General features: G+C 51.6%; 1 protein-coding gene across 3 annotated transcripts in view; it reads left to right on the top strand.

Annotated features, from left to right (window-relative positions):
• Positions 1-217: 217 nt before the first annotated feature.
• The window catches only part of NACC2 (NACC family member 2), a 47783-nt gene continuing 23556 nt past the window's right edge, over positions 218-24444 (top strand). Inside the window, exons 1-2 of one of the 3 annotated variants that reach the window (XM_031654701.1) lie at positions 218-932; positions 2145-3086. In XM_031654701.1, coding sequence (XP_031510561.1) covers positions 2204-3086 — 883 coding nt within the window. In that variant the 5' untranslated portion in view covers positions 218-932; positions 2145-2203. Of the gene's footprint in view, positions 933-2062; positions 3087-24444 lie in introns of those variants that run through there. The other 2 variants (XM_017949487.3, XM_009187857.4) reach the window with 2 other exon arrangements.

The raw sequence follows: 24444 nt of genomic DNA, 5'->3' as shown, positions 1-24444 counted from the left end.
TTCTTAAAGTGCCAGGAGGGCGCTGGGAGTGGGATGGGGAGGGGTGCTGCGGCTGGACTCCCGGGCCTGCCGCCTGGGCAGAGGACACAGCTCTGAGGCCGCCAGGACCTGGGGTGCTGCCTCGCCCACCCGCTGCCTGCCGTTTCTGTGCCTCTCTTCACCCTCTGCTGTACCTCCCCTCCCCTTCCCTGGCTCCCCTATCTGTCCTGACCCCTTGCCCCCCTCCCCCAGCGCCTCTGCCCATTCCCCGCCCGCGGTGGAGGAGTTCAGCTCTGCCAGCTCTGCAGACTGTTTGGAATAGTTTAAATGCTTTGACACTGGGGCTGTCCTGGAAGGCCGGGAGGCAGTTTACTGGGTAATTCATATGCAAAACTGCACCATAAATTTCCAGGCTGTCTCAGTTGCCGTGGCACCGGGAAGCATTTCTCCACTACTGTACAGTATTTCTGCCATCTTTGTTTGCATTGCAGTGAGTCATCAAAAGTCTGTCTCGTACCAGCACCCGGGGCCGCGCATTCCTCTGGCACCAACACTCCACTGTTTTTAAAGCCGGGGCTGGGAGCTGGCATTTACTTCGGCTCCCAAATCAAAGGCGGCTATTCATTCCCGAGCCGCCGGAACGTTCGTCTGCATCCGGCCCCTTCATTGAGATGCGGTGCGCTGCCCGGGAGGGCCGGCCTGGGTGCAGCTGAGCTGCGGCCGCGAGCCCGGCGCCCAGGCGCTCTGCCCTCCTCCTCCTTCTCCTCCTCCTCCTCCTCCACCATCTCCTCCTCCTCCTCCTCCTCCTTGCCGGCTCCCTGCGCCCTCCCCGCCCCAGGGCTCCCGCTCCGTTTGCTGCATTCGCGGAGCAGCTGGGCAGGCGGGCTGCGTGCGGGAAGCCTGTCCTGCCAGGCGGAGCGGGCAGTGCCGGCCGGCGGCCGCAGCGGCGGAAGGTAGGTCTTCCCGACCGGCCGGCAACTTCTCCGCAGCGGGGGCACTGCGGGCCGCCCCCGGCGCGCGTCCACCTGCCCAGCTCCAGGCGCGGTGGCTCCGCCCTCCTCCCGCCGCCCGGCGCCTCTGCGGCCGCCCGCACTTTCCTCCCGCGGGACACAGCGGCCTTTGTGCGGCCCTGCGGAGTTGGGCCGGCGCCTTCTGGGCCGCCCCCGCCCCCCTCCGGAGTGCGCACCAGATAAACAGCGGCGCCCTCCCCAGCTCCCAGCCCCGGGGTCCGGGCAGCCCAGCGAGGGCTGGGACCCCTGTAGTCACCTGGGTTGGGGCCGGGCCGTCGGGATTGGCCCGCGAGGGGAGCGAGGCGAGCGGGGTGGGGGGCGTCCGCGAGTGGGGTTGCGACAGGCTTCCCAACTCCTGCTCTGGCGGCGGCTCGGGAACCTGGGTCTGGTCCGAGCCGGGAGAACACCGGAGAACGGAGCGGGCGCGCCCAGGGTGGTCTCTCTGCTGGGGGAGGAGTGGACGCGGCTTCAGCGGACTTCCCGGCACCACCAGCCCCTCCCCACCTGCCCGGGAGGCTCGGGGGGACGAGGGGACACTGGCCCGCCTTCCCCCCAGGGGCCCTCTGTGAGGCTGCTCAGAGGGAAGAGAGAAAAAGCAAACCGCAAACTGCACAGCTCCAAAGACCCCCTCCCTCCTTCCTTCCCTCCTTCCCTCCTTCCCTCCTTCCCCACGGCTCCGGCGCGGCCCCTCCCGGGAGCTCCTGTGCGGGCTGGAACTTTTTTGAAGGAAGGATAGTGGCTGCAGACCTGCCCAGAGGCGCCCCCGTCTTCCCCGACATCCCCCCCGCTCCTGTCCCGGGGCAGGTTCGGGCCTGCGCTCCTCCTCGCCTGCTGAGCCCGAGTCGCTAAGAGCAGCCCCCTGGGAGTGGTGGGGCCGCACTCCTGCCGGGCAGCGCCCCGGGGGTCTGCAGCGGTGCTGGCCGGGCCCTCTTGCGCCTCTGCCAGGGCGTCTGGGAGACCCCGAGTTCCTTCTCTGGAGTGTCCCAGCCGGGAGGGGTGGGGGAGGGTGCGTGGGGAAGGGTGCGTGGGGAAGGGTGCGTGGGGAAGGCTCGCTCTTTGTAAGCCCGTGGCAGGAGGGGGCGGGTGTGGGAATGGCCCCTTGAGCGGGGAGCCTTGGACCTGGAGGAACTGACCACGTGCCTCCTGCCCCCACAGATGAGCCCCGCTAGGGCCGCCCCGCGCTGAGAGCCCAGCCCCGCCGCTGCCCGCCCGCCATGTCTCAGATGCTGCACATCGAGATCCCCAACTTCGGGAACACAGTGCTGGGCTGCCTGAACGAGCAGCGCCTGCTGGGCCTCTACTGCGATGTGTCCATCGTGGTCAAGGGCCAGGCCTTCAAGGCCCACCGGGCGGTGCTGGCCGCCAGCAGCCTCTACTTTCGCGACCTGTTCAGCGGCAACAGCAAGAACGCCTTCGAGCTGCCCGGCTCGGTGCCGCCCGCCTGCTTCCAGCAGATCCTGTCCTTCTGCTACACGGGCAGGCTCACCATGACGGCCAGCGAGCAGCTCGTGGTCATGTACACGGCCGGCTTCCTGCAGATCCAGCACATCGTGGAGCGCGGCACCGACCTCATGTTCAAGGTGAGCTCGCCCCACTGCGACTCGCAGACCGCTGTGATCGAGGACGCCGGCTCCGAGCCCCAGAGCCCCTGCAACCAGCTGCAGCCGGCCGCCGCCGCCGCCCCCTACGTCGTGTCCCCCTCGGTGCCCATCCCGCTGCTGACCCGCGTAAAGCATGAAGCCATGGAGCTGCCACCGGCCGGCCCAGGCCTGGCCCCCAAGCGTCCTCTGGAGACGGGGCCCCGGGACGGCGTGGCGGTGGCCGCAGGGGCTGCGGTGGCGGCGGGCGCAGCCCCTCTCAAACTGCCCCGAGTCTCCTACTACGGGGTGCCCAGCCTGGCCACCCTCATCCCTGGCATCCAGCAGATGCCCTACCCCCAGGGGGAGCGGACCAGTCCGGGCGCCAGCAGCCTGCCCACCACCGACAGCCCCACCTCGTACCACAATGAGGAGGACGAGGAGGACGATGAGGCCTACGACACCATGGTGGAGGAGCAGTACGGCCAGATGTACATCAAGGCCTCTGGCAGCTATGCAGGTAATGCGCGATGGGGTGGAGCCCCACACCACCTGGCTGGGAAGCAGGGCATGCCTGGGACCAGGGCGGCTTAGGAGGCCGCTGGGCTGGAGGCTTGCGGGGCCACAGGGGAGCCCCCCACCAAGCCTGGAGGAGGTGGCAGAGCTCCGTTCACCAGGGAGTTCAGACTTGGTGCTGGATGAGACAGGAACTCCTGGGAGATTGCCAGCCTGTAGGAAGGGTCTTGTCTCCACTGGATAGATGAGGAAACTCAGGCGTCTGTGGCCCAGGGACCCGCCCGAGAGCTCACATTCCCCATCTGTGAAGGGCCTGACGCCACAAGGTGTCTGGGAGGACCCGCCTACTTCCCCTTTAACCTCACCTGGCGAGGTCCAGAGGCTCCCCTGAACTCAACCCTTTGCCACCACCTCTCCAGGCCCCACAGCAGGGACGGGCCAGTAAGTGCCCGCTGCGCTGAGCCGAGTGAGTGATCGTCCTCCCTTCTCCCCCTTCCTTTCTTTCAAGAAGGGCTGCTCCCCCTCCTGGGGCCCGCAAACCCAGGTTGCCCTAATTTGAGATTCCTGGGTTACAGCCTCTGGAGACCGTTCAGGCTTTGCTGGGCAGAGTCCCACAGTTGGTGCCCAAAATCGGGCGTCCCCGCAACCTGACTGTGTGTCTGGGCTGGCCGCCTGGCTGGTCTGCATGCAGGGCCTGTGTGCAGTGGCCTGGGCCTGGGTGGGGGCGCATAGTGCCAGCAGCGGGCAGGTGGTGGGCCCCGAGGGGCAGCATGGGGACTCCACCCCACCACACATATCCTCGTGCCCTGATGGGACTCCCCCCCTGCCCTTCCCCTCCTGCAGTGCTGGTTGGGGGCAGAGGGGGCCAGGACCACCCACCAGCTCGGACCCCTAGGTCAGCTGGATCCCTGTGCAGCATGTGCCAGCACAGCCAGAACAGCGAGGTAGCCTCTGCTTTGGCCAACCTGGCTCCCTCTCCGCCTGCAGGAGAAGCCACTGCTTTGGCAGCAGGTGCTCTGGGCTCCGTGGTATCTTCCTGAGAACTCCGCACTTTATTTAAATGTACATTGCTGTGTTTGCATGAATCCTACAGAATGCCAGCTCACAGGCCATCTAGATCTGGGCTTCACAGCTTTTGTTTTTGTTTAGTGGTAGCAGGTAGGGCTTGATTTTTCCTGAGACCTGTGCTAGCTGCTGAATTGGCCCTTCCCGAGGGCAGAGCACACTGGGCTCCGGCTTACCACAGAGGCCGTACAGGATGTCAGTGCTTGTGGACCCGACTGGCTAAGGCCTCCGGGGAGTCCGCCCCGTGCGTACTTTCCCGCTGCCCCTGCTGACAGCGGCCCTGGGGAAGGCAGGGGACCAGCCAGAGGCTGCTGGGGAAGGCTCCCAAGGCCCACCCAGGGGCCCTGTTGGGAACGGGCTCTGTCCATGGGCTCCGGTCCCAGGGCAGAACCCCAGACAGGCTGAGCACCCCTGCAGTCCCTGAGGACTTCCCCTAATGATGGCAGCCAGACAGTGCCCTGCCGACAGGTCAGGAAGCTGCACTATGGAGATGGAAATAGACCCAACGTGTCCACACCTCTTCCCAGGGTCCTCCCTGCACAGCCCCCTGCTGCTCCAGTGTGACCTTGGGCCTCGGTGTGTTTGGGGTAATGGAAAGCAGGGCTGGGTGTCAGGTTTGCTGGAAGCACAGTGAAGCCTTGTGACTTGTCCTATGCATCTGCCCCTGGGTGCTAGGTCAGCCTTAAGCCCTCACATCACCTGGACTTCATGAGCTAGAAGCCCCCAAGCCCAACTGCCTTGATGGGTTTTCGGGAAGCAGGCAGGACAGCAGCCAGGAAGCGGCTCTGTGGAGTCCCGGATGTGTGTTGGGTGGGAACAGGAGGCAGCCGCCCTGGCGAGTCCTTCCCTCCAACTCCCCCGTACTCCGACCAGATGAGGTACAAAGTCCTGCTGGGGCTGAGGGGTGGGGATGCCCCCAAGGCCGTGTTCCTGCAGGGCCTTGTCCAGGCCGCAGGTGCTGCGAGGCAGTCTCTGCCTTTGCACGGGTGTTGCTGACGCCAGCGTGGTGGAAAGTGGGCGGCTGGGAGGCCAGGCCTGCTCCCGCCCACCTACCATACAGTTTGGCTCTGGATGCCACAGTCTGGGTTTCTTGTCGTGGTTTTTCTGTTCGGCAAGCCCATAAGTGGGACAGAGAAAGGGGGTGTGTGATTTCTTGGTTAAAATCTAGGTTACTGGCTGTGACGTTGCTGGCGTCGCTGGGTGTGCTGGGTTGGCGGTGCCATGGGGGGAGCAGGTAGAGGGAGGGGCCGTCCCTTGACCCGGAGCTGCCCCTGGGTGCTGGCTCCCTGTGCCCCGTGCTCCCCGTACTCCGTGCCCTGGGCTCGTCCGGGGAACGTCCTTATACCCATGCAGGAGGCTGGCTGCTGCCCTTGCCAGGCCGTGCAAAAGTGGAGTCGGGCAGCTGTCTCTGGGCTGGTAGGACCAGCGTGTTCTAAGGTTCCTGCAGGCTGAGCTCCTCCTCTCTGGCCTCAGTCTCCCCACTTGTCGAGTGAGAGGCGGGCCTGAGTGATTGCTGAGGGTCCCGGAGCTGCACCTCGGCGTGTGGTAATGCGTGTGCCTGTTCCACCGTGTCTCGTGTTAAGAACCACGGACAGCTTGTTCTCTAGGGCTGTTCTCTTGTTTTTGAAATAAGTCAAAATATTACAGATAAAGTTAGTTGCCTTTCGACCCCAGGGCAGCCCCCGTCCCATGGTCTGCGTGGCCTCACGGCGAGGGTCTCCACGCAGCGTCAGTCTCGTGCCTCCTCCCTTCCTCCAGGTCCCGCGTCGCCACCCGTCAGAAGGAAGCGCCACGTTTGATTTATCCAGGGTCTTATCAGAGGACGTTTAGGTTGTTTTCAATTTGTTGCAGTGAGGAGTGAAGCTGCTGAGAAGGCTCTGTGTTGGGTGTGTGAGGTTGATGGGGCCGAGTCCAGGCCCCCCACACCCAGCGAGGCAGGCCCCATCGGGTGGACTCTGGCTCGGGCCGCTCAGTGCTTCCCACCCACCAGCCCTCATCTCTGCAGCAGTCACTTCATGGCGCCCTCCCGGGCCTTAAGCCATCACCCCTGCGGCGGGCAGGGACCTTCCTCCTGGCCCTGTGGCCGGCAGCGATGGGAGACCCTGGAGTAAGATGAGCTGGGGGTGGGGTGCACCCAGGGGTGAAAGAAAAACATCGTATCCAGCAGAAGGGAAACGCCCAGTGCAGTTCCCCTCTGGCTGATGGGGAAACCTCCCGGACAGTGAAGCACGGGCGTGCCTGCCTCGCCTCGTCAGGGGCCGTGCATCTGAGCTAGAGATTGCGAAATGCCTGCCTCTGCCTCCCCTGCACCCCCATCCCCACCCCCCCCCCGACCACGGGGACGAGTCAGGGGCCAGCCCCTGGAGAGAGCAGGAGGTGGGCCAGACAGAGGGAGCCCGAGCCTCAGGACTTGGTGGTGCTGTGGCCTGAGCAGCAGGCCCTTTCCTCTTCAGGCCCCCTTCCTCCCTTACCCGCGTTCATTCCCCCAGAGGGTGTGGCTGCGTTCCTGCTGGCTCTCAGGGCTCGGGGGCACCTGAACGTCCAGCAGTGACTCCAGGAGCCAGGGACTTCCCTGGGCAAGGCAGCAGGTCTGGTGAGCAGTGCCAGCTGCAGCTGGGCTTGGGGTGGGAGCTCCCCAGCTGCCCTCAGGGGTCTGTTGCCGTGGTCTCCTTGGCACATCTGGATCCACAGGTCCCTGCAGCACAGCCGAGATGGGCACGGCTGCTGCTTTCACCCCAGGGCAGAGGACGGCACGGGGCCCTGACGGTTATTTCGTCATGGTGAGGGTGGCCGTTGTCGCCCAAGCTGAGGACAGGCACCTGCGGCATGGCAGGCCACTGAGGTCCAGGGACAGGGAAATGGAGCTCGCAGAGGGCACAGCGAGGGAAGGGGTAGTGCCATGCTGGGGCTTCTCTCCTGTCTTCTGAAGGGGAGGGGGCTGCCCGGACCTGCACCCGCACCCCTTCCTGTGCCTGACGGGGCTCGCCTGGCCGTCCTTTTCACGCCCTCTGCAGTGGCTTTGGGCGGGCAGATGTTTAATTGCAGCTGGTAGATGTCACTCTGTGTGGCTGGCGGAGACAGAGCCACGCCTGGGTATTGACACCAGCCACACACTTCCACGGTAACCCTTTCCCAGCAGGGGACAGCTCTGGCCACAGGGCCTATGTGTCCAGGACAGTAACCCTTTTTGGGGAGGGGACAGCTCTGGCTGCAGGGCCTGTGGGCCTGTGAGCAGGTGACCCTGTGCATTTCCCCTTCCCTTCTGCCCCCCCTACCCCTACCTCTCTGGGGTCCACCCGGTGTCCCCTGTGTGCCTGTCTGCGGGGCATGAAGGTCAGGCACCCATCCCTAAGGTCGGTATCCACTTCCATGGGGCGGCCTGAACTCAGGCAAAACAGGCAGAGTTGGAACTGCTCAGGCTCTGGGAGACCCTCCCATCCAGCCTCAGCCCAGCTGCCCACATCCTGGACCCTGGACAGATGCTACTGGGCATGGGTCCTGGCACACAGTAGCACATCTATCCTGGCATCCTGGCTCTGCCCATCAGGAGAGGCCTGCTTCAGGCCCCACCCTTTTCAGGGTGACTTGCAAGGTCAGCGCTGACCTCGTCCAACCCTTGGCTGAACACCCAGGTTTGGGTGGACTACTCCCATCCCTGGGCCACAGAACCCAGGTGGCCAGGGCTGCTGGCTATGGTGGTCTCCGTTGCAGCCACCCACCCACCACCGTCACCCATCCAGAAGGCACTTCTGCTTGGTCGGGGGCAGGGCTGTGTGTCTGAGGCCGCTCCCACCAGCAGCTCAAAACTCAGGACTGTTGTTTGGGGTTCCCAGAGAGAAGCGGGAAGAGGGGCTGGACTTGGGGTTGCCAGGTGTGCAAATCGCACCATCCTCCCCCCACTGCTGCCTCGTGGCCTGGGAAGGGGGCGTCCACACTGTTAGAGCGCCACTCCCACCCCCCACCCCCCACCCCCACCCGGGGAGCAGAGGGTGCCTTCATCCCTGGCCTGGACAGGATGGGGCCCAAGAGGAAGCCCCAAGCAGAGGTGGGCAGACCCAGGAGTGCTGTTGGCTGCAGGGGTGGGGGGTGAAGAGTTCCTTTTGCTTTGAAGGGCCAACAGCCCTGCAACTCAGGCCTTCCGAGGAGCTGAGACCACGGTTGTGTGCCACTATGCCCAGCTAATTTTGTAATTATTTATAGAGACAGGGTGGCCGGGCGTGGTGGCTCACGCCTGTAATCCCAGCACTTTAGGCAATCTTCATGCCTCAACCTCCCAAAGTGCTGAGGTTACAGGTGGGAGCCACCGCACTGGACCGTGTAGCAGCTTTCATCAGCATCCTGTACACGTGGCTCATCTGTGGTGCGGCCCGTCTAGGCCATTGTTCTCTCCTCCCCGCCTTTTTTCCTTGTTGAAGTGTTTGTATTGGCCGTGCATGGTGGCTAACCCCTGTAATCCTAGCACTTTGGGAGGCTGAGCTGGGCGGATCTCTTAAGGTTAGGAATTCAAGAGCAGCCTGGCCAACGTGGCGAAACCCCGTCTCTACTAAAAATACAAAAATTAGCTGGGTGTGGCGATGCACGCCTGTAGTCCAGCTACTCTGGAGGCTGAGGCAGGAGAATCACTTGAACCAGGAGGCAGAGGCTGCATTGAGCTGAGATTGCGCCACTGCACTCCAGCCTGGGCGACAGAGCGAGACCCTGTCCCCGACCAAAAAACAAAAACCAGAAGTATTTGTATTCTGTGTAAAGTGTGCCGTCAGTGAGTTCGCTGTATGATCAAGGGCGATGTTGCAATCAAGATACAGAATAGTTCCCTCTTGTGGAGGGTTACCCTGGGGTTCTTTGCGTGGGGTCGTCCACCCCACCCTGGCCCCACGGGACCACCACCCTGCTGCCTCCTGCTGCCCTTTTGCTTCTCATAGGATCCTCGTGCGTGGAACCGTACAGCAGTAGATCCTGTCTATTTCCGTGTGTCATGGTTTTTGTTCGCCGTGCGGTTGAATGCATGATGCCAAGGGGCTGCATGAGGCCGCGCTCCCACCAGCAGCCGGTGAGCACGGCAGGCACCCCACGCCCTTACAGCAGCCGGACGTTTCAGCCCTTCCTAGCGGGTGGAATAGCAATGACATCCGCTGTCGTTTCAATTTGCGTTTCCCTGATGGTCAATAATGCTGAGCATGTTACAGGTTGAATAAGCGATACTTCATATAACATTTATTGTGACGTATGTCTTCAGATCTTTTGTCCATTTTTTAAACATTGGAGTTTAAGAGTTTCCTATATAATTTGCAAGTAAGTTCACATATGTGTATTGCAGGCACTGTCTCCTAGTCCAACCTGCCTTTTCATTATCGTAATGGTGACTCTCAGGCCAGAAGTTTTAAATTTTGATGAAGATCAATATGTTAATGTATTTTATGGCTAGTGCTTTTTGTAGCCTGTTCGAGAAATCCTTGTCTACCTAAAATTCTGTGTCTCTGTGTGAATTCCTGCCCATCCGGGATGGGGCAACACTGTCTGTGTCTGTGTGTCTGTGTCTGTGTGTGTGTGTATGTGTGTGTCTGTGTGCGTCTGTGTCTGTCTGCGTCTGTGTGTCTGTGGTATGTGTCTGTGTGCGTGTGTGTGTGCGCGTCTGTGTCTATGTGTCTGTGTATGTGTCTGTCGCGTCTGTGTGTGTATGTGTCTGTGTGTGTGTGTGTGTGCGTCTGTGTGTGTGTGTGTGTATGTGTCTGTGTGTGTGTCTGTGCATCTGCGTCTGTGTGTGTCTGTGCGTCTGTGTCTGCGTGTGTCTGTGCGTGTGTGTGTGCGTCTGTGTGTCTGTGTGTGTACGCGCGTCTGTGTCTGTTAATGTGTATGTGTGTGTGCGTCTGTGTATGTGTGTGTGTCTGTGTGTGTCTGCATCTGTGTGGCGTGTCTGTGTGTGTGTGTGCGTGTCTGTGTGCGTCTGTGTGTGTGTCTGTGTGTGTCTGTGTGTGTGTATGTGTGTCTGTGTATGTGCGTCTGTGTGTGTGTGTGTCTATGTGTCTGCGTCTGTGTGTGTATGTGTATGTCTGTGTGTGTGTGTCTGTGTGTGTGTCTGTGTGTATGTGTCTGTGTGTGTGCGTCTGTATGTGCGTCTGTGTGTGTGTGTGTCTGTGTATGTGTCTGTGTGTGTGTCTGTGTGTGTATGTGCGTCTGTATGTGTGTCTGTGCGTCTGTGTGTGTGTATGTGTATGTGTTTGTGTGTGTGTGTCTGTGCGTGTGTGTCTGTGCGTCTGTGTGTGTGTGTGTCTGTGTGTCGTCTGTGTGTGTGTGTGTGTGTGTCTGTGCGTCTGTGTGTGTGTATGTGTATGTGTGTGTGTGTGTCTGTGTGTGTGTGTGTCTCTGTGTGTGTGTGTGTGTCTGTATGTGGGTGTTTTCTTGCGAAAGTCTTAGAGTTTTTGCTCTGATGTTCTGGTGGACGGTTCGTGTTGGGCTCAGTTTTGCAGAAGGGCTCGGGTAGCGGGAAGGTTCATTTCCTTTCCCTGTGGACGTCCAGTCATTGCAGCACCAGGTCTCCGCTGAATTCCCTTCACACCTTTGACAAGAATCAATCGACTGTGTACGTGCAGGCCTATTTCTGGATTCTGTTCGGTTCCATTGATCTGTGTGTCCGTGCTTATGCCAAATATCCCACTGTCAGGATTACTATAGCTGTAAATAAGTCTTGAAGTCAGGTGGCGTAGGTCTTCAACTTCATTTTCTTATTGAAAATTGTTTTGGGCCAGATGCGGTGGTTCACACCTGTAATCCTAGCACTTTGGGAGGCTGAGATGGGGAGATTACCTGAGGTCAGGGGTTCGAGACCAGCCTGGCCAACATGGTGAAACCCCGTCTCTACTAAAAATACAAAAACTAGCCGGTGTGGTGGCGTGCACCTGTAGTCCCAGCTGCTGAGGAGACTGAGGTGAGAGAATCACTTGAACCCAGGAGGCGGAGGTTACAGTGAGCCGAGATCGTGCCACTCCAGCCTGGGCCACAGAGTGAGACTCTGTCTCAAAAAAAAAAAAAAGAAAGAAAGAAATTGTTTTGAAGGATTATCATAGTCCTTTGCTGTTTGCTGATCTCTAACTAAAAGATTACTAAAATGTTGATTGATGTTGCATTGAATCTGTGGATCAGTTTGAGAAGAACTGACCTCTTAACAATATTGAGGCTTCTAAGAAACCCATGAAGAAAGTATGTCTCTCAATTTCTTGCCACTGTAATTTCTCGTAGCTTTTAGTATATGGATGTCATTCATATACGTAATAGCTTTATTGAGACATAATTCACATGCCATACTGTTCCTCCGTTTAAAGTAATAATCCACTGTGTTTTTTTTTTTTTTTTTGCATATTCAGATCTGTGTGGCCATCGCTACAATCAATTTTAGAATATTTCTGTCATCCCCCAAAGAAACCCCATGCCGTTTGGCAGACATTTCTGTTTCCCCGTATTCTCTTCGGCCCTAGACAAGCACCAGTCTACTTTGTGTGTAGATTCCTATTCTGGGCACTTTAGATCAATGCAATCATATGATATACTATGACTGGCTTTTTTCTTTTGGCATCAGGAATCACCCATGTTGAAGAATATGTCAATGCATCATTTTTTCTTTCTTTATTTTTTCTCAGATCATGTCTCACTCTGTTACCCAGGCTCGAGTGCAGTGGTGCGATCTCGGCTCACTGCAACCTCCACCTCCTAGGTTCAAGCAATTTCTGCCTCACCCTGCTGAGTAGCTGAGATTACAGGTGCCCGCCACCGTGGCAGCGGATTTTTTTGTATTTTTAGTAGAGACGAGGTTTCACCACATTGGCCAGCCTGGTCTCGAACTCCTGACCTCAAGTGATCTGCCTGTCTTGGCCTCCCAAAGTGCTGGGATTACAGGCATGAGCCACTGTGCCCAGCCAAGAACGCTTGCTTACTTCCTTCCTTTCCTTCCTTCTTTCCTTTCTTTCCAGGGTCTCACTCTCACTCTGTCACCCGGGCTGGAGTGCAGTGGCACGATCTCTGCTCATTGCAGCCTCTGCCTCCCAGAGTCAAGAAGTCCTCTAGCCTCAGCCCCCAGAGTAGCTGGAACTACAGGCGTGCGCCACCACGCCCGGCTAATTTTTTTGTATTTTTGTAGAGACCGGGTTTCGCCATGTTGCCCAGGCTGGTCTTGAACTCCTGGGCTCAAGCCATCTACCTGCCTTGGCTTCCCAAAGTGTTGGGATTACAGGCGTGAGCCACTGCGCCTGGCCATTTTTTTCTTGCAAAGTCAGATTCCACTGTGTGACTAATACCATATTTTATGTATCAGTTCAGTAGTTGATAGACTTTTGGAGTTTTTCCGCTTGCTGGCTATTTTGAATAATGTGGCTGTGAACATTCATGTACAAGTCTTTACAGATGCATGTTTTCCATATGTTTACTTACATACCTAGGAGTAGAATTGCTGACGTTACGTATTTTTTGCATGTATTTCTCCATTCTCCTGTTTGGTTTTAATTTGGTGCGTTTGTGAATTACATTGTTTATAATTTCATTTTCCAATTGTTTATTGTCAGTACATAGGAATAAAGTTGATTTTTGTTGAGACGGGAGTCTTGTTTGTCGCCCAGGCTGGAGGCATGGGACCTCGCCTACTGTAAGTTCATCTCCGGTTCCCCGCCGCATTCTCCTGCCTCAGGCCTCCGAAAGTAGCTGGGACTACAGGCTGCTCAGCCACCACGCCTCAAGGTTTTTTTTTTTTGTATTTTTTAGTAGAGACGGGTTTCACTGCAGTCAGCCAGATGGCGTCTCGACCTCCTGACCTGTGATCCGCCTGCCTCTCTCGCCTCCCAAAGTGCTGGATTGCGGCTTGAGCCACCGCCACCGCCTAAAGTTGATTTTTTTGTATGCTGACCTTGTATTCTATAACCTTGCTACCTTTAGTGATGAGTTCTTATAGCTCTCTGTAAATTCCTTGACATTTCCTACGTAGGCCATCATCCTGTTTGTGAATAATGACAGTTTTACTGCGTCCTTTCCAGTTTTCATGCCTTGTGTTTCTGGATCTCCACTCCAGATTGAGTGGAAGTAGTGAGAGCACACGTGTTTGCCGTGCTCTCTCTCGGGGGGAACATTCAGCCTTTCTTTGTTACATGTGATGTCACCTGTAGGTTTTTCATGGCTGCATTTGATCAATTTGTGGAAGTTTCTATCTATGCAAGTGATTTTGTAGGTGTCCTTAATTTTGTTCATATGGTGTATTGCTTCAGTTACTGTTCCAGTATTGAACCACCCTTGCATTCCTGCGATAAACCTCACTTGGTCATTTTGTGTTACAGTTTGTACGTATATTGCTAGATTCAACTCGCTGATATTTTCTCAAGGAATTTTGCATTTATGTTCATGAAGGTTATTGATCTGTAATTTTCCTCTAATGTCTTTGTCTGGTTTTGGTATCTGTGTAGGCTTTACGTTCCCTTCTCCTTTATTTTTTCAAAGAGTTGATGTAAGCTTGACGTTGTTGAAGCGTTTGATACACTTGTCTTACCAGTGAAGCCCCTTGGGCCTCGGGTTTGTTGCTGTTGTTAATTGTGGGAAGGCTTTTAATTACCAATTTACTGTAATTAGCAGCATTCTTTTTTTTTTTTTTTTTTTTTTTTTTTGAGACAGAGTCTCGCTCTGTCGCCCAGGCTGGAGTGCAGTGGCCAGATCTCAGCTCACTGCAAGCTCCGCCTCCCGGGTTCCCGCCATTCTCCTGCCTCAGCCTCCCGAGTAGCTGGGACTACAGGCGCCCGCCACCTCGCCCGGCTAGTTTTTTGTATTTTTTGTATTTTTTTAGTAGAGACGGGGTTTCACCGTGTTAGCCAGGATGGTCTCGATCTCCTGACCTCGTGATCCACCCGTCTCGGCCTTCCAAAGTGCTGGGATTACAGGCTTGAGCCACCGCGCCCGGCCCAATTAGCAGCGTTCTTACCAATTACAATCGACTTTAATTAGCAATATTACTTTAAGACATAGAACTATTAGGATTTTCTCTTTTATCTTGTTCTAGTCATAGTAATGGTCTTTCATGTCATTTATCCATCTCTGAAGTCTACTTTGGTATTACCATAGCATTTCAGCTTTCTTATATTTAGTATTTGCATGGTTTTGGCTCTTTTTGTCCTATTACTTTTAACCTACCTGTGTCTTAAAGTGTATGTTTTAGAGACGGCATATGGTTGGGATTTGCATTGTTATGCAGTCTAACAATCTGCCTTTTATTTGGGATCTTTGGACCATTTACATTTGATGTAATTTTCAGTGGCTTTAGGTGTACGTCTGCCCTCTTGCAATTTGTTCATTTACCTTTTCTCCTTCCCTGCATGTTTCTCTGTTGAATATGATCCAGTGTTCGTGTTCAGGTCCACACCTGCTTACTAGCTATTTCTGCTTCTGCTTCAGTTGTTTAGCGATTGCTCTAGACCACACGGTAGCATCTCTCACGTACCTCAGCCCACCTCCTCAATTGTGCGACGCCCGTCATGCATAACTTAAGACTCTTAAAACAGTGTCTTCTCATGTTCCTCCTCCCCAGTCCTTTGTGCTAATGTTGTCCTACACTGTACTTCTTCATATGCTATAAGCCTGATATTATTTTTACCATAAAATAACCTTTTTCTATTTTTAATAACTTTAAAATTTTACATATTGTAACATTTACTCTTTGGTGTACAATTCAGAGGTTCAAAATAATTTATATTATTATTACTTTTTGAGACAGGATCTCACTCTGTCGCCCAGGCTGGAATGCAGTGGCACGATCTCAGCTAACTATACTCTGCCTCCTGGGCTCAAGCCATCCTCCCATCTCAGCCTCTTGAGTGGCCAAGACTACAGGCACGTGCCACCACACTCAGCTAATTTTTGTGGATTTTTTTTGTAGAGACAAGATTTCAGCACGTTGCCCAGGCTGATCTGGAACTCCTGGGCTCAAGCAATCCACCTGCCTTGGCCTCCCAAAGTGCTGGGATTATAGGCATGAGCCATCACGCCCAGCCTGGTGTTTAAAAAAATGCATATAGGCCGGGCGCGGTGGCTCAAGCCTGTAATCCCAGCACTTTGGGAGGCCGAGGTGGGTGGATCACGAGGTCAGGAGATCAAGACCATCCTGGCTAACACAGTGAAACCCTGTCTCTACTAAAAATACAAAAAATTAGCCAGGTGCGGTGGCAGGTGCCTGTAGTCGGAGCTACTCGGGAGGCTGAGGCAAGAGAATGACGTGAACCCAGGAGGTGGAGCTTGCAGTGAGCCGAGATTGAGCCACTGCACTCCAGCCTGGGCGACAGAGTGAGACTCCATCTCAAAAAAAAAAAAAAAAAATCTTATAGTTCTGTAGTCACCTCCCTGGTCGAGATACAGAACAATCTCATCACTCTAAACTCATCCTGCCCCTTTGTGGTCATTTCTCCCCAACTTCCCCTGACTCCTGGCCACCACTAATCTGTTTCCTGGCTTATAGATGGCGTTGTGTACAGTTACGTGGCCTCTTGGATCTGAATGCATTAGAGATTCACATGTGTTAGCATTTCATGCTTTTTGTTGCTGAGTAAGTAGTATTCCATTGTATGGCCACACCACAATTTCTGTACGCATTCACTGGTTAAAGGACATTAGGTTTTTAGTGATTATGAACTAAGTTGCCATGAACATGTGCATACCTGATTTTGTATGCACTTCAGTTTTCATTTTTTTTTTTTTTAACCATATGACCTTCAGTCCTACTCTTTAGGTTAATTGACCCAATAGAAATGAAAGCTTGGCCAGGCACGGGAGTTCATGCCTGTAATCCCAGCACTTTGGGAAGCCGAGGTAGGTGGGTCACCTGAGGTCAGGAGATCGAGACCAGCCTGGCCAACATGGTGAAACCCCATCTCTACTAAAAATACAAAAAATTAGCCAGGTGTGGTGGCGGGTGCCTGTAATCCCAGCTACTTGGGAGGCTGAGGCAGGAGAATCGCTGGAACCTCGGGAGGCAGAGGCTGCAGTGAGCCGAGATTGCCACTGCACTCCAGCCTGAGTGATGAAACCAGACCTGCCCCAAAAAAAAAAAGAAAACTTTGGGCGCATGTACAAAAATCACGCATATGCCGGGCTGGTGGTTAAGTTTCATCTCTTAGCACTTTGGGAGGTCAGATATGATTGTCAGAGACGGGAGACTATCCTGGCTAACACGCTGGAAACCCTGTCGCACACAAACTAGCGGCGGTGGTCTCCAGAAGTCTCTGCTGGCTGGGAGGGCTAGTGAGAATGGCGAAACTGGCTTGCAGTGAGCTGAGATCCGCCACTGCACTCCAGCCTAGGGCGACAGAGCCAGACTGCCCCCAAAATCAATGATGCACATGTCTCATGGCAGCTTAGTTCATAATCATTACTAATGAGCACACAATAAACTGTGGTGTAGCCATACAATGGAATACAAAATTAGCCAGGCATGGGAAAGGGCCTGTAGTCCCAGCCATTCGAGACTGAGGCAGGAATTGCTGAACCCGGGAGACAGAGGTTGCAATGATGAGGTTGCACCACTGCACTCCAGCCTGGGCAGAGTGAGATTCCATCTCAAAAAAAAAGAAAAACTTTGTATATAAAAAATATCTGCCCATGAGTAGTATACCTTTACATATAATAAAAAGTTACATCAGCTTTCCTTGTAAAATTTATTGTCACTTTCTATTTTTCAAGAAACTTTTGCTGCATATAGAATTCTAGGTTGATAGGTTTTTTTTTTTTTTTTTGTTTTCAGTAATTTTAAGGATGTCATATTCTTTGTCTCTGATGGCCCAGGAAATCACAGTCATCTTATCTATGTTCTTCTGTGTTTATTGTGTGTTCTTTTCTATATTATTTTTATCTCACGCTTGCAGCAATTTGACTGTTGTATGCCTTTGTGTTGCTTTGTATTTATTCTGCTTAGGATTTGTTGAACGCGGTAGTATTTATACTTTTAAAAAAATTAAATTTGGGATTTTAAAAATTATTGTTTCCTCAAATATTCTTCTGCCCCCTTACCCCCTAGAAGCAATCCAAATGTATGTTTTGCTCACTGGAGGTTCAGATTTATTATTTAGACTTTTTCTTCCATAGACTTTCTTCAGCTGAGTAATCTCTGCTGTGGTTTCTTCATGCCCAAGGGCTTGCTTTTCTAAAGTTCTGTTTCTTGTTCTTTTTTTATACTTTTCATTTCTCCCCTCATTGAGTTCCTCTGTTTTGTTTTATAATGCTCTGATCATGTTTATAATAGCCAGTTGTCAGCTAATATATGTGTGTATATATGTGTGTGTGTATGTGTATAGATGTATGTGTATGTGTATATATATGTATCTATGTGTGTGTGTATGTATATATAAAGTAACCTTTATCAGCTAATGCCAGCATTTTGTCATTTCTTGGTCTGTTTCTGTTTTTACTGATTTTTCTTCTCTTTAAGGATGATCTTTCTGTGGTTTCTCACTTTTTTTTTTTTTTTTTTTTTTTTTTTTTTTTTTAAGACGGAGTCTGGCTCTGTCAGCCTGTGGCCAGTACAGTGGCCAGATCTCAGTCCACTGCAAGCTCCACCTCCTGGGTTTACACCATTCTCCTGCCCCCAGCCTTCCCGAGTAGCTGGGACTACTGCATGCCCCACTCGGGCCTCGGCTAGTTTTTGTATTTTTAGTAGGGACGGGGTTTCACCGTGTTAGTCAGGATGGTCTCAATTTCCTGACCTTGTGATCTGGCCGCCTCGGCCCTCCAAAGTGTTGGGATTACAGGCGTGAGCCACCGCGCCCGGCCTTCACTTGTTTGTTGTTTTAATAGATGCTTTTAATAGATTTAACAGTTTAATAGATTTAATAGTTGTTGCATTGTTGAGCATCTCCAAGTTGCTGTCCTTGATTCTCTCACGGTGGTGTTAGGTAGAATTTCAATAACGAGTCATGATGTTGGGCACATTCTCATAGGCGTATCAGCCACGTGGACATCCTCCTTTGTGAAGTGCCTATTTAAATATTTTGCCCCAGTTCCTCATAGAGTGAGTTATCTGTCCCTCTCTTGCCACTTTGCGCATTCTACGCTGTGAATTGACATCCTTTGTCAGACACGTAAGTAGCTTCTCCCACTGTGCAGCTTTCCGTTTTCTTAATATAATTTTTTATAGTGAAGTTTATCAAACTTTTTGTACAATAGCAGTTTTTATATCCTATTTAAAGAAATTTGTTCCCCCCTCAGGATCATGATGATGCTCTCTATGTTTGTAAAAAAACAAAAAACACACTTTGTTTTGAAATCATTTTAAACTTGCAGGAAAGTTGTAAGCACAGAGAACTTCTGTATCCCCTTCACAATTGGTAGGAACTTACCGCGTCTGTTCTGTCATTCTTTTTACACGTAGAGGTTTTTCACTAAATCATTTGAAAGTAAGTTGCAGATATTATGCCCTTTACATCAAAAGGCTGAACTTTTTTTTTTTTTTTTTTTTTTTTTACAGACAAGGACATTCTCTTACATAATCACAATACGCTGTGCAAAATTCAAGAAATGTTATCTCAATACATCATCCTCATGTAACTACAGACTGTACATTTTCCCGGTTGTCTCAATATTGTGCTTTAGAGCAGTGGTTTTTTCCCTGATGTGGTGTTTAATCCAGAATCACACATTGCATTTTGTGGTTCTTCTCTTTCATCCCTTTATTCTCTAGAATAGTTTCTCAGCCTCTATCTTTTTTGACACTGATCTTTTGGAAAGCACAGTTCATTATTTTGTAGAATATCCCTCTCTTTAGGTTTGTCAGGTTTCATCTCAGGATTGGGGTCAGGTTGTGCGTTTTGGCTGCAGTTCACAGCAGCAAAACCTTCTCAGTGCGTCATAGGAGTCATGTGACACCACTTTGGCTCAATATTGGTGATGTTCCTTTGATGGTTTGGTGCAGGTGGTCTCTGCCAGGTGGTCACTGTTCTCACCTTTGTGAGAGGCTGTGTATCAAATATCCTGTGTGTCCTCAGCCTTCTATCTGTTAATTCTAGTATTTATTGATGATTCCTGCCTGGGTCAGGTACTGCTCTGATGGGTGCAGATAGGATTGGGTTTTGTTTTGTTTTGTTTTTGAGATGGAGTCTCGCTCTGTCACCCAGGCTGGAGTGCAGTGGCGTGGTATCAGCTCACTGCAACCTCTGCGTCCCGAGTTCAAGTGATTCTCCTGCCTCAGCCTCCCAAGTAGCTGGGATTACAGGCACCCACCACCACGCCTGGCTAATGTTTGTTTTTGGTTTTTGGGGTTTTTTTTGTTTTCTTTTTTTTTTTGTTTTTTTGTTTTTTGGGGGCGGAGTCTGGCTCTGTCGCCAGGCTGGAGTGCAGTGGCGGATCTCAGCTGCAGCTGCAGCTCCGCCTCCCGGGTTCCGCCATTCTCCTGCCTCAGCCTCCCAAGTAGCTGGGACTGCAGAGCCGCCACCTTTCGCCAGCTAGTTTTGTATTTTTAGTAGTAGAGATGAGGTTTCACCATGTGTTAGCCAGGATGGTCTCGATCTCCTGACCTGCGTGATCCACCGTCGGCCTCCCAAAGTGCTGGGATTACAAGCAGACTGCAGCGCCCGGCCTGTTGTATTTTTTTTGTAGAGATGGGGTTTTGACATGTTGGCCAGGCTGATCGCCCAAACTCCCACAGCCTCGGGTAATCTGCCCGCCAGTGCCTCCCAAAGTGCTGGGATTACAGGCGAGCCACCACGCCCGGCCTTTAGGCATTTCTTGCTGTCTTGTTCAGCAAAATATTCCAGGCTCATCCTAGACTCTCTGGTCCCTAGCCCTAGAATCAGTTATTTCTCCTGTAGTGGGAATTTAGAAACCAGGATGTTTCTGTAGATTTGTTTACTGCCACTAAGTGTTTTTGTTTTATAGCCTTTTTGGCAGTCCAGAGCTGGAATTTATATATTTAAAATTGTGGGTTCATACTGAGTACTCCCCAAAGCAATCAACACTCCAGGGTTCTTCCTGACCTTCCTCCTTTCCTTGTTTCTTTTTCTCTTCCTATTTTTCTTTCCTGATAGTCAAGATTCGGACTCTCTTATGATTTATTATTAAAGACTTTCAGATGGGGCGGTCACGGTAGCTCACGCTGCCATCCCCAGCACTTTGGGAGGCAGTGGTAGATCACAAGGTCAGGAGATAGAACCATGAGTGAAACTCCGTCTCCTACTAAAATAGAAAAAAATTAGCGAGCGCGCCTGTAGTCCCAGCTTCTCGGGAGGCTGAGAGACAGGAGAATGGCGGGGAACCCGGGGCCCAGGCTTCACAGTGAGGCGAGATCAACCCAGGGCTGAGGCTTGTGGCTGAATCAGCCGGGAGGCCGGGCTGGCGCGACTGAGATCAGCCCACTGCACTCCCAGCCACAGGCGACAAACAAGACTCCGTCTCAAAAAAAAAAAAAGGCACTGAGTCTATGAAATATCTCTGGCATGGATTTTTGTGGTGTGAGTGCGATCCAGGGCTTGCAGGACTCACTTGTTCGGATTTTTACTTTCCAGTTGACCCTCGTTCTCACGCGAGAAGGTCTTTTCCACAGCTGGCCTGCAGGGGCCCTTTGCTCTTTGTGTAGAGGTGTCTGTAAAATGTGTGTTTGTATTTTGAACTCTGTTCTATACCCTTGATCTCTGTGTTTTTTCCTATGGCGGTACGTGTTTTTTTACAATTTTTTCCCAAATCTTTCTAAATATTTTCTCTGCTTTATTTCCAAGTTTTAGTTCATATGATTTGTCTTAGTTGTGTGCATTTTCTTTTTTTTTTTTTTTGAGGCCAGTCTGGCTCTGTCGCCCAGGCTGCAATGAGGTGCAGTGGCGGATCTGGCTCACTGCAAGCTCCAGCCTCCCGGGTTCATCATTCTCCTGCACCTCAGCCTCCCGGAGTAGCTGGGATACAGAGAGCCCATGTCACCTCGCCTGGCTAATTTTCTTGTATTTTAGTAGAGGCGGGGGTTTTCACCGTGTTGTAGGATCAGTCTCGATCCTCCTGACCTCGTGATCCGCCCGTCGAGCCTCCTATTTTGCATTTTTCCATGCTTTCAGAAGTAGATTACCAGTATGCACCCTGCTGGAATTTGATTAGGATTTCATTGGTTCTGTTATTTGTCACGGTGACCTGACATTTTTACCATATTGGGTCTTCCAGTCCATGGGCGTGGTGTATCCTTCTGTTTATGTCTGTCCCCATTTTTCTTAGAATATTTTGTAGTTCTCTACACATCTTTTTTTAAAAAGATTTATTCCTAGAAATTCTTTTTGAGAGTCTCGCTCTGTCACCTGGGCTGAAATTACATTGGCGGATCTCGGCTCCTCAACCTCCAGCTCCCGAGGTCAAGTGATTCTGCCTGCATAAGCCTCCCGGGTAGCTGGGATTGCAGGCGCCCACCACCACACCTGGATAATTTTTGTATTTTTAGTAGAAATGGGATTTTACCGTGTTGGCTGGGCTGGTCTTGAACTCCTGACCTCAGATGTCCGCCCACCTTGGCCTCCCAAAGTGCTGGGATTACAGACGTGAGTCACCGCGCCCGGCTAGAAGTTCATTTTTTAATTTGAATTACATAGTACTTAACTTTCTTTTTTTCATGTTTGTTTCTAATATGTAGAAACAAATTGGATTATCTTTGAAGTCTGCTCACTTTGCTAACTCACTGATTTACTCTGAGGAGTCTCCCTGCAGATTATTTTGAATTTTGTTATTTTATTTTATTTTATTTTATTTTATTTTTATTTTTATTTTATTTTGAGTTGGGGATACCCTCCCATATCCTGGAGACTGTAGATGGGTTTAGGTAATGCAGCCAATACAGCCAACATGACCTACCACCTGAAGTATTTACTCTCAGCCCAGCCTTCAGACAAGTTTGCCAACCCGTTCTGTGAGAACCTGTTATGTAATGGGTCATTCTGCCGTCATTTGTCTTTTTGCACCCCCAGAGATAATTTCTCTCTGTTACTCAGGCTGGAATTAATCCTGCCACTCAACCTCCCTCAAAAGTAGCTGGGATTGGGCACCGCCAGTATGCCAATAATTTTTATGTTACAGTAGATAGGGTTCCACGTTGGCCAGGCTGGTCTCCAAGCTCCACAACCTCAGAGTAGTCACCACCTTGGCCTCCCAAAGTGCTGAGATTACAGGTGTGAGCCACTGCACCTGGCCGATGTTAATTTTTGTCTTTTCTCTTCTTCTGTTTGGTCAGACTTGCTAGAGAGTTTCCATTATATTGGTCTTTTCAAAGAACCAACTTCTGGATTTTTTCTCTTATGGATGTATTTATATATTTTTTTATTTCAGTTTCTCTCTACTTCTTTTGTGTTTACTTTGCTATTCTTTTCCTAGTTTCTGAGAGATATCTGTAGATCATTGATACCTCAGCCTTTTAAAGTAAAGCACTTAGGGTTCTGTACTTCCTGATGAGCACTGCTTAATTCTAACACATTTTCATATGTCAGATTTTCATTATCATTCAGATAAAAGTATTTTCTAGCGAATTGTGATTTTTTTCCCCCTTTTGTCCTTATGCTATGTAGCAGTGTACTGCTTAATTTATAAACCTTTTTGGATTTTTTGGTCATCTTTTTGGTTATGAATCCTGAATTAAATTTCCAGTGGAATAGAACGCACTCAGCCTAGTTTGTTCCTCTGGAGTTTGTTGAGACCTTCCATGTGCCCCTGTATATGCTCCATATGCACTGAAAAGGAACAGCATAAGTGGTACTGATAAGGAAGGCAAATGTATATTCTTTCAGATGTGTTTTTATCTTCTTGTGTTGGTTATGGACATGTTGTGTTAAAATCTCTAAGCATGGCCGGGCGCGGTGGCTGAAGCCTGTAATCCCAGCACTTTAGGAGGCCGAGACGGGTGGATCACGAGGTCAGGAGATCAAGACCATCCTGGCTAACACGGTGAAACCCCGTCTCTACTAAAAAATACAAAAAAAAAAAAAAACTAGCCAGGTGAGATGGCGGGCGCCTGTAGTCCCAGCTACTCGAGAGGCTGAGGCAGGAGAATGGCGTAAACCCGGGAGGCAGAGCTTGCAGTGAGCTGAGATTGCGCCACTGCACTCCAGCCTGGGCGACAGAGTGAGACTCTGTCTCAAAAAAAAAAAAAAAAAAACTCTAAGCATGATTGTAGTTTTGACCATTTCTCCTTTCAGTTGTGCTAGCTTCTATTAAATGCATATTAATTTCAGGTGTTGTATCTTCCTGTTGAGTTGATGCCCTTATCATGAACTATGCTTCTTCAGTGTTACCAACAGGTCTTGCTTTAGTATCTGCTTGGTCTGATACTAGCAGAGCCACCTTAGCTCCCTTTTGTTTAATATTTACATGGTACATCTCTTTCCATCATTTGTCCTCTTGTTTAAGGTTTTCTCTTGGGTTTGGTTTTATTCATTCTTCACAAACATTAATTTTGTTTATTTGGTTTGAGACAGAGTCTTGCTCCATCGTCCAGGCTGGAGGGCAGTGGCGCTATCTCGGCTCACTGCAACCTCCGCCTCCCAGGTTCTAGTGATTCTTGTGCCTCAGCCTCCCGAGTAGCCGGGACTACAGGCATGTGCCACCACACCGGCTAATGTTTGTACTTTTAGTAGAGACAGGATTTCACCATGTTGGCCAGGTTGGTCTTGAACTCCTGACCTCAGGTGATCCCCCTGCTTCAGCCTCCCATTACAGTCATGATTACAGGCGTGGGATTACAGGCATGAGCTACTGTACCCGGCCAACAAACATTATTTTCTATTGGAGTGTTTTGACTTTCATTTCACCTGGTTACTGACTTTGCTGGGTTAATCTACCGTCTTGTCCGTTGGTCTCTGCTCTTCCCCTCTGACCTCCTGTTGCTTCTCCTTTCTTGCCCCTCCTTTCCGATTAATCAGGTATTCCATTTTTCCCTATTATAAGTTTGTGTACTGTTCTTGTAGTTTAGGGATTTCAGCATTCATCCTAAGTTAGAATGTTCTGTGTGTTAATTCTGTATGTTGTAAGCACCACTAGACCTGCCTTTGTCATTTTACATCGTGTTTATATTTATCTGCACATTTTTTCCCCATGCTTGATTCAGTGTCTCCTGCGTCACCTCACTCCCTATCTGAGATCACTTTCCTTTTCATGGAGCTCCATGTCCTTGTTGGTCTGGGAAGCTCTCACTCTTTCTCTTCAGAGCCTCAGCCTCCTCTCCTCCTCTCCTCCTCTCCTGCTCTCCTCCTCTCCTCTCCTTTGGGGGCTCCAGTTGCATGTATGTTAGGCTTTCCCCAAGTCGTATGTGTTCCATGTGCCTTTTACTCTGTTTC

Source organism: Papio anubis, chromosome 13, assembly GCF_008728515.1.
Source record: "Papio anubis isolate 15944 chromosome 13, Panubis1.0, whole genome shotgun sequence".
In the NCBI taxonomy this organism is placed as follows: domain Eukaryota; kingdom Metazoa; phylum Chordata; class Mammalia; order Primates; family Cercopithecidae; genus Papio; species Papio anubis.
The sequence above is the reverse complement of the archived record's forward strand: the minus strand, read 5'-3'. Positions and strand labels throughout refer to the sequence as shown.